This window comes from Hemiscyllium ocellatum, chromosome 18, assembly GCF_020745735.1.
Source record: "Hemiscyllium ocellatum isolate sHemOce1 chromosome 18, sHemOce1.pat.X.cur, whole genome shotgun sequence".
NCBI lineage: Eukaryota > Metazoa > Chordata > Chondrichthyes > Orectolobiformes > Hemiscylliidae > Hemiscyllium > Hemiscyllium ocellatum.
In genome coordinates this window covers 62,198,678-62,208,515 of record NC_083418.1, presented here as the reverse complement: position 1 = coordinate 62,208,515, position 9,838 = coordinate 62,198,678, and the positions used below count along the sequence as shown (strand labels likewise).

At 40.3% G+C, this 9,838-nt stretch overlaps 1 protein-coding gene across 1 annotated transcript; it reads right to left on the bottom strand.

Moving 5' to 3' along the window:
• Nucleotides 1-202: 202 nt before the first annotated feature.
• On the bottom strand, nucleotides 203-3,189 carry rag1 (recombination activating 1). Its single transcript, XM_060838664.1, has one exon. It carries the CDS (start codon nucleotides 3,161-3,163, stop codon nucleotides 203-205), a length of 2,961 nt encoding a protein of 986 aa, XP_060694647.1. The 5' UTR covers nucleotides 3,164-3,189.
• Between the last annotated feature and the right edge of the window lie 6,649 nt (nucleotides 3,190-9,838).

Genomic DNA, 9,838 nt, shown 5'->3' with positions numbered 1-9,838 from the left:
ACATAGATTTATCAGCGAGCCTGTTTAACACTGCTTCCACCATAACCTTTCCAATAGTACTGCCAGAGCTTTTTTCCACCAATGCCAATAATGCATTCAAAGCTTGGCCATGTTAAGCCCAACTGTCCACCTTGTACAGACTGTTCACAGTCTCCTGTGGGTTAAAGATACAGAGAATCAACTTCTGCACCAATAAATCAGCTTAAAAATCAAATGAATTATCATTAGGTATTGTATCTTCTGTACTGATCAGTTCAGGTTCTACAGTTGCACACTTGATGTCCTTTAACGTATTGTGCACTTCCATGAACCGTTGCAAATATTTTGAAGTGTACAGCCAGTGATGCTTCAAAATGTCTTCCAATTCATAGCTTTTGGACTGCCTTGCATTCATTTTCCTGAAACGCCGGAAGAGTTTGTTGCCTGATTCATTGCCTTCACTCGCCCAAGCACCTATAGAGCCATCTCTTTCAATGATCTCGGGGACGTGAGCCAGTGTTTTGTGCAGGTAGTTGGTGATTTTCCCTTCGTATCTGTGCTTGAACTCTGTATGAAGCAGTTCTGCAAATCTCTGGGAATTGTAGCTGTACTGACAAAGAAGGTCAGGACACTCCCTGGCTGGAAACGTGGAACGCCACACTGGTTTCATCTGAAGATAAAGATGCATGAGCTCCCTGAGGATTTGTCGCCTTTCTTCAGACGGAATCAGTTCACACACAGCGTCGACCGTCTCTTTAGTCATTAGCTTCCGTGCAAAATTTCCATTCAGCCTCATGACAGGCTTCAGGTTCATCTTCTTCCTTAAGTGCTTGTCAAGCATCGCTTGCCAGCGCTTCCTCTCCTCCTTGGAGGTATTTGGATTTTTGTACAGCTCCCCGATCTCGTCCTGGAAGAGCTTGTAGAACTCAGTGGCATTTCCAATGTCGCAGTGCAAGGCATCAATGGACGGCTGAGTTTCGATGAAGGGCTTTGCTGAAACCCCCTTCACCCGGTCACGCAACTCCTCCGCGGTTTCGCAGTACGGGTTGGAGCGCCAAATCTCATAGCGCATCAAGTTCTCTTCGTGGCTCCTTGTTATGGAATGAAAAACCAGGTTCTGGGAAGCCTCATATCGTGTGGAATCGCACAGCGTACAGACGAACATTGAGCCCGAGGCTTCGAGGCCTTCCATTTCCCGAACAAGCTTCTCATCATACCCTGTGCCCCTGAAGATAAACCGGAAGGATCTGTGCAAATCCCCAATCTCAAGGATCAAATCGCTAGTCTTCATAGCTTCTCGCTCAGCGATTACTGGGCCCAGGATCGCTGTCAACGTTTCGTGGTCAGATTCGTCCGCCAACATCAGGGAAAGTGGTCGGCAGCACAGCTCAGAATTAGGCTTCAACTCCTCAAAAATGACCACTTTCTCATCGTTGTTATTCATCACACTTATGCTCATGATTGTAATGGAAAACCTCACTGCCTTTTCTGGAACAGGAGGACCGCATCCGTGTTTCTCGCTGACATCGCCCATTCCATCACAAGACTCCTTGATTACAACAGTAAACGGTCCACTCACAAACTCGTCTACGCTATGGCGTTTTAAACCTTCTAGAATATCATCCTCGAGCTCCTTCACAGCTGCAGCAAGTGCCACATCATACCTAAACCGTCTTGAAATGGTTTCCATTGGATAATCATCGATACACTGTGTCCATCCACTCAGACCATCTATAATTCCCACTTCAGTGTTTGTCGAGACATTTGCTAGAGGGGGCTGCCACTCAAATGAATAATAACCTGGCAACAGTATTTTTTCTGCATTTCGAAGAGCATGCAACGGCTGGAAGATCTGCTTCCCAGTTGTTGCTTTGACTGTCCTGTACATTTTATGATACTGACTGCAACTCAGAAAAGTGTTCACTCTAATGGCAAGGCAGACTGCTGGCTTCAGTTCGGATCCTTTCCCCTGCATTACCGCTTCCAGCTCATCTGCTTGCCTGTGCTCATTGCCAGCTCTGAGTGCCAGAAGTAACAGAGTCAGGCAAACGGACTTTACATCACCATCTTCCTCTTTGTCTGCGAAAGCCTTCACCTGAAGTTTCAGATTTCTCAGACGATGCTTTTGAGCTCTTCGGGTGAGAGAAAGCAAATGTAGTCTTGGACGACCTCCCTTGTTCACTGGTGAGTAAGCGTGCTTCATTCTTATTTCTTTATGGTTTTGAGCATGATTCGAATATTCACCGAGTCTCACCTCCATTTCACAATCTGTTGCTGGACATTTGAGTACAAGTGAATTAAGAACATTTATGAATGATTTAACAGGGCTTAAGAGCTCTTTGGGAGCACAAGGAAATCTACAAACTGGGCAAAACTTGCCGAGGACAGCAATGCATTTGAGGATACACGTTCTGCAGAACAGGTGCTTGCAAGGTGATTGCACAGGGTCAGCAAGTAAGTGCTCACAAACCTGACATGACACGGACTGGATAAAATTATTGGGATAATCAAGCACAAGGAGATTTGAAGTTAGATGAAACTTCTTGCAGTTGATAATCTTTCTGGCCAATAACAAACTTGTGCTAGTCACCTGATCTTTTCTTTTAATGACTCTTGGTCTGACTGGAGCATCAGTTGTGACTTTGGGCTTCTTTGTGACTGGTGGACTTCGTTTCAGACCTTTTCGTTTGCGGGGCCCACTCAAAAAGTTGCAAATGCTGCAAAGATTGGAATGTGGTTTCCACTCAATGATTGTACTGATCGGAAAGAATGCATCTTCATTCGTTGTATTGTTAATTGTCTGAATCACAATACGCCAACAGTTATAGCAGAAGTGAGTGGGGTATCTGGCTTCTGTATCTGTCTTGACATCGATCCTAAATGTGTTACGGATGAGTTCTGGCCAAAAACACTCGCCATGTCCCATTTTCTTGAGCACCTCTTGGGTGACATCATCAACAGGACCATTTACTGGGTATTTCATATCATAACAGTTGGTGTTAAAGGCAACTCCACAAATGCGACAGAGATTTTGCAATCGCAATATATGCTCTTCCAAAGATTTTGCTTTTATTTGGCTAAAGTCACAGGACTTGTTTTTTGATGGGTCGCATTCTAAAAGCATTTGTTCCAGGGCCTTATCTTCAAAAGTTTTTTTGTCCAAAGGCAGTGTTTCTAATGGCATAGTTCCCACTGGTTTGCTCTGTGGTAATGGGGAATGCCGCAGTAGGCCATGAACTGGTGTAACCGTCTCTGTCTCATAAAGCTTTTCCATTGAAACTATGACTTCCTTCTGGGTATTTTTGGTTGGCCTGGTTTCTGCATATAAGAAGTCATCGGGTAACAGTCGTAGAGGCATCTTCATTTCCATAATGACTGGTATCTGACAGAAGTAAAGAAAAATGATTCTTGGTTAAAATAGGATGAGAGTTCAGCACCTTCAGCTGCAAAGCAGTTTTATGTTCAACACTAATTCACAGCACTCACATTTAAATTATGTAATATTCAGAAAACTGCATTTCCGTATAAAAATTGAGTTTCTGATCCAGTTCAATAAAGGACCATCATATCCAATATCAGGGGATTAACATTAACCTAAAACCCTGCTGGGAATTACAGTATGGGGAAAGCTGCTCATTTGAGTGAAGAGTATGTTTGAGCAGGTGTGAGGAAGGCTATCTGCTTCTATTCCCATTGGGTCAGTTATGTTAAAGTTGCACTTTTAATGATGAAAAACATTTCCTTAGCTAAGAAAGAAAAAACTTAGAAAACTATTCCCACATGATTTTTATTTTATTCATTTAAGATTCTCACTACAGATTTTACAGGCAGCGTGAAAATGCAACTTGGTAAAAGTACTGTTCAGCCAGACATGTAGGTTATCTTCAAGCTTCATCACGCCTGAGAAAACAGGACAACAGATGAATAATTGAGACTTTGGTTTTCACTCTCGTAACTTAAGGACATGTTAAAATAATGTTAAACTGCAGCTTGCCTAACCACCTCCATGTTCAAATACCTTCCTCCAGTGCTTTCTCTGTACAATGTTATCACCTGTCTGTATATACGTGAGTGTTAGTGCATTGTTTCATTATTTTTATCAGCTTTACTAGGCAATAACTCCACTCACTTGTACTCAAGAAAACCTTGGAATTGACTCTCCTTCAATTTTAATCTAGTTAATTAAATTTATTTGAAGTGCAGTTTAGCCACGTACTAAAAATTTTTACAGAAAGGGAGTTTAAAAGGATGGGAGCGAATCACATAGAAATGCATAAGTGACAACAAGAGAGCATATCTAACCAACCTGCATTTAATGGCAGATAACTAAATACAGGTAGTTTCAATCAATGTCCTCAGCTTAGAGTGCAAAGCAGACTTGCATGAAATTAATCACATCACGGTGGCTCAGTGGTTAGTATTGCTGCCTCACAGTGCCAGGAACCCGGGTTCAATTCCAGCCACAGGCAGCTGTCTGTGTGGAGTTTGCACATTCTCCCTGTGTCTGCGTGGGTTTTCTCTGGGTGCTCCGGTTTCCTCCCACAATCCAAAGATGTGCAGGTCAGGTGAATTGGCCATGCTAAATTGCCCCATAGTGTTAAGGTATTTGTCAGGGGTAAATGTAGGGAAATGAGTCTGGGTGCGTTACTCTTCAGAGGGTCGCTGTGCACTTATTGGGCCAAAGGGCCTGTTTCCACACTGTAGGGAATCTAATCTAATTACTGTTGCTTTTTAATTGCAGTTGATGGTCAGTTAGCTTAGTTGGTTGGATGACTAGTTAACAATACAGAGTGATACCAAAAGTACAGGTTCAATTTCGGTACTGGTTGAGGTTGCCATGAAGATTCCTCCTTCTCAATCTCTCCCCTCACGATGACCCTCAGATTAAACTACCACCACTTGTCCCTCTCTAATGAGACACAGTTCTCTGGGGCTATGGCAACTTTACTTCAAAGTAGACATGATGTGTTGGACTAGGATGGACGAAGTTAAAAATCACACAACACCACCAGGCTATAGTCCAACAGGTTGACCTATCAGGTGATGAAGGAGCAGCACTCCGAAAGCTAGTGCTTCCAAATAAACTTGTTGGACTAAACCTGGTGTTGCGTGATTTTTAACTTTACTTTAAAGTCTTTTCTCAGTGGTCAGTCAATGTCAATGATTCATTACATAAAAGAGGCTCCTGCCAACTTAAGTATTTAACAAAAGACAAAAAGCCCAAGGTTTGTGAAAACAGGTTAGGGTGACCCAAGTCTTTAAGAACTATCTAAATCTGAAGATTCACCCTTTTCTCATGATGAATCATACAAAGTATAATTTCGAGCAAGGAGAATTATGTATTATTAGTTATTTGTACAGTCCTCAGAATGAATATTTTGATATTTAATGCAATGCTGTACACAAACTAGTTTTGTGTTATCTGGAATACATCAATTTTTACTGTGAACTTTTACCTCTTAAGAGTACAGATTATACCTAAGGAAACACTTCCAAACTTTAATACAGCCCTCGGTACAATGTCAGAACCCGCACAGATCCCAGTTTAGATTTTAATCAACTTATAGAGTGAGGAAGGTTACAAGATAATGCAGTTGCACCACCTAGCCCACGAAACCAGAACAGCACAAATTAAGTTTTTAAAACATTTTTCATGTTATTTTCTACACATAACCAAATATTACATTTTGTAAGATAAGTCAGCAATGATAATGTTTGCAAGCTGCGTAACATGTTTGATATTTTCCAAACACCTATGCATGCCAGAATCTAAACTGCTAACAGAGAATATTGGTTTTCATTTAAAAATGTTTTTTTTAAACTACACATTCACAGCCTATTTCCAATCAGGTTTGTACCTTTTAAAAGTTAACACACCAAAAGTAAACGGATTTTATCAATATTAACCACTAGAGTTTGAATTAGTTCCCATCATTTCTTAGAAACTATCATTTCACTCGCTTTCCTAAGGTGTTTCCCACAAACTCTTCATACTTTCCTTAACGTTCTTTCTAACATAATGCAACTTCAATATTCTCTGAAATCCAGTGAAATGGGTAAAAAAGCAGCTGTCAATTATGAAACTGTAAAACATTCTCTTTGATGCATATTTGTTTTATCAAATGCTAATTTAAAATACAAACATAATATGTACCTAAGTATAAAATAAATGGAACTGATCAAGTGCTGTCTCTTGCCCCTTTACCTTTTTATCTTTTAGCATATTTTATTCCACATAATAAATACAAGATACATATGACAGGACAAGAATCTTATGTAATATTAAGCTGTATATCTGAGAATAAACTTAACAAAAACATGACTCACAATGCTCAGAATGCCTTTCCAAACTGAATTAAATTTGTCATTGTACAAGTATTGATAGCAGTGACAACCTCTCCATTACCTTTCTCTCACAGAATATGTTTTTCACAGAGGACTCCCATCTGTTTCATACTATGAAGTAAACTCTGAAATAACAGGAACTCTCTCTACCTCTTCTACCTCTGTGGCAGCTGATGTGGTGACCTGCCTCTTTACCATATCACTCATAAACCAACAGTCTCACTTAACCACACTTCAAAACTTTTTATTGTGAGTGGGTCCTTTTCTTTTCATGATTAAATTAATTGTTACTTTATGTAGCATTCTTGATTGTAATTTTATGTTTTAATCTTATTGAAATTAAGATTTCAATAAGAAAAGTTTTTTTTCTTTCTAGTTTACTTTTTTGTGCCTCATATACATAACATAAATATTAAAATCTCAACTGTTAATTTATCTTTACTGTTAGAATTTGTTGCTTCTGTTACTTAATGCCAATAGCTATTTTTGATCCATTCTATCACCTTTAAGCTTTAGTCTCATTTACCAGAGTTCTCAGTCTCCTGTTGTTGCAGCTGAAAATGTGTTGCTGGTCAAAGCACAGCAGGCCAGGCAGCATCTCAGGAATAGAGAATTCGACGTTTCGAGCATAAGCCCTTCATCAGGAATATGCTCGAAACGTCGAATTCTCTATTCCTGAGATGCTGCCTGGCCTGCTGTGCTTTGACCAGCAACACATTTTCAGCTGTGATCTCCAGCATCTGCAGACCTCATTTTTCACTCCTGTTGTTGCAGACATGCAGAATACTGCCATCTTATGGATTGGTTCAGCTTTGCAGTATTCATTGATCTGTTTACAGTAAATCTCATTTGAACAATAAATGTCCACCTCCACCAAGCAAATAAATGTGAATAACTTCAAACGTTTTTGTTCTTTCTGCATTCACCATGTCTCCTGATATAGTTTTGCATTTGCAATAAACGTGTTTTCAAATTGGTCTTTCTTGTAATTTTCACTGCAAAAGCTGCCATAGCACAACATGTGGACACATGTAATAACAGGATTTGATCTAGGTTGGAAAAAATATCGAAAATATAGACAGTGCACGATACTTTGAATACTCCATTAATTCTAAAGCATATAGGGGAGGAATTAAGTACCATCACTTTCAGCAGGGAATGTGATGTGATCTGAACAAAGTACAAACTAAATGAGATCTCCATAACAGATTAATCTACAAAGTGATTGGAGTCACCTTCAAATCATTTACCAGAAAGTAAGGAACATGGATCTGGAAGAAAATGAAGGTGAGATTCAAAATTTCATTCAGACCAAGAATAAGAGATATCCAGTAGCATCAATAGTATTGTTTAGGCTTTTCTCTTTCCTATTTTTAAATAATAAAACCAAGTGTTTAATTATTCATTTACTTAATTTCATTTTTCTATTTTAACTTTTTTCTTTTGCTTTCCTTTCATGTCTTCCCTTCATGTCAGTGGTGGGAAAGATGCTGGAGTCAATTATAAAAGGTGAAATTACGACTCATTTGGAAAGCAGTAACAGGATAGGTCAGAGTCAGCATGGATTTGTGAAGGGGAAAACGTGCTTGACTAATCCTCTAGAATTTTCTGAGGATGTAACTATGAAGATGGTCAAGGGAAAGCCAGTAGATGTAGTGTACCTGGACTTTCAGAAAGCCTTTGATAAAGTCCCACATAGGAGATTAGTGAGCAGAATTAGTGCACATGATATTGGTAGCAAAATATTGACTTGGAAAGAAAATTGGCTGGCTGACAGGAAGCAAAGTGATAAACAGGTCCCTTTTGGAATGGCAGGCAGTGACCAGTGGGGTATCACAAAGTTCGGTGCAGGGACCACAGCTGTTTACAGTGTACATTAATGATATAGATGTAGGCATTAAAAGTAATATTAGCAAATGTGCTGATAACACAAAGCTGGTTGGCAGGATGAAATGTGAGGAGGATGTTATAAGAATACAGGGTGACTTGGTCAGGCTAGGTGAGTGGACAGATGCATGGCAGATGCAGTTTAATGTGGATAAATGTGTGGCTATACACTTTGGTGGCAAAAACAGGAAGGCAAATTACTATCGAAATGGTGTCAAGTTAGGTAAAGGGAAAGTACGCGATCTAGGTGTTCTTGTACATCAGTCATAGAGTCATAGAGATGTACAGCACAGAAACAGATCCTTCGGTCCAACCCATCCATGCCAACCAGATATCCCAACCCAATCTAGTCCCACCTGCCAGCATCCGGCCCATATCCCTCCAAATCTTTCCTATTCATATACCCATCCAAATGCCTCTAAAATGTTGTAATTGTACCAGACTCCACTACTTCGTCTGACAGCTCATTCCATACATGTACCAGCCTCTGCGTGAAAAAGTTACGCAAGCACCCAGGTACAGTAGGCAGTGAAGAAAGCTAATGACATGCTGGCCTTCATAACAAGAGGAATTGAGTATAGGAGCAAAGAGGTCCTTCTGCAACTGTACAGGGCCCTGGTGAGACCGCACCTGAAGTATTGTGTGCAGTTTTGGTCTCCCATTTTGAGGAAGGATGTTCTGGCTATTGAGGGAGTGCAGCGTAGGTTCATGAGGTCAATTCCCAGAATGGCTGGACTATCATATGTTGAAAGATTGGAGCGATTGGGTTTGTACACACTTGAGTTTAGAAGGATGAGAGGGGATCTGGTTGAGACATATAAGATTATTAAAGGATTGGACACTCTGGAGGCAAGAAGCATATTTTCGCTGATGGGTGAGTCCAGAACCAGAGAACACAGTTTGAAAATAAGGGATAAGCCATTTAGAACAGAGTCGAGGAGAAATATCTTCACCCAGAGAGTGATGGGTATATAGAATGCTCTATCCCAGAAAGCAGTGAAGACCAAGTCTCTGGATTCCTTCAAGAAAGAGATGGATAGAACTCTTAAGGATAATGGAATCAAGGGTTATCGGGATAAGGCAGGAACAGGATACTGATTGTCGATGATCAGCCATGAATGGTGGTGCTGGCTCAAAGGGCCAAGTGGCCTACTCATTGCACCTATTGTCTATTGTCTTCAAGCAGGAAACACTGGGAATCACTTCAAGAAAAGGGTGAAACAAGGTTTTGTGCCAGTGCTAGTGACACCTATTTAAGAGTATGGTTTTTGGTACACTAAATTGTGATAATCAGAATTCAAACTTACCTGGAGATATAAAAATAGACAATTGCAATAGGATAGAATTATTCATAAAGATGGAGAGTGACTTAGTTGATTCTGAGACTAGGCCCTGAATCCAAATAAAGAAAACTATGATGGTATAAGGCAGGTGGCTGTAAGAAATTGGGAAATGTTACTCAAACGAATGACAGAGGATAGGTAATGGCAACAATTAAAGTGCACATTGCAACAATTGCTTGTTCCTGCTTGGCACAAAAATGAAATGGGAAAGTTGGCCCAACCATGGCTAACAAGGGAAATTACGGCTAACATTGGATCCAAGAAATGAGCATACAAATTAGTCT

Coding starts and splice junctions, on each gene's coding strand:
- rag1 (XM_060838664.1), bottom strand. CDS start 3,163: ATGCCATTAGAAACACTGCCTTTGGACAAAAAAACTTTTGAAGATAAG.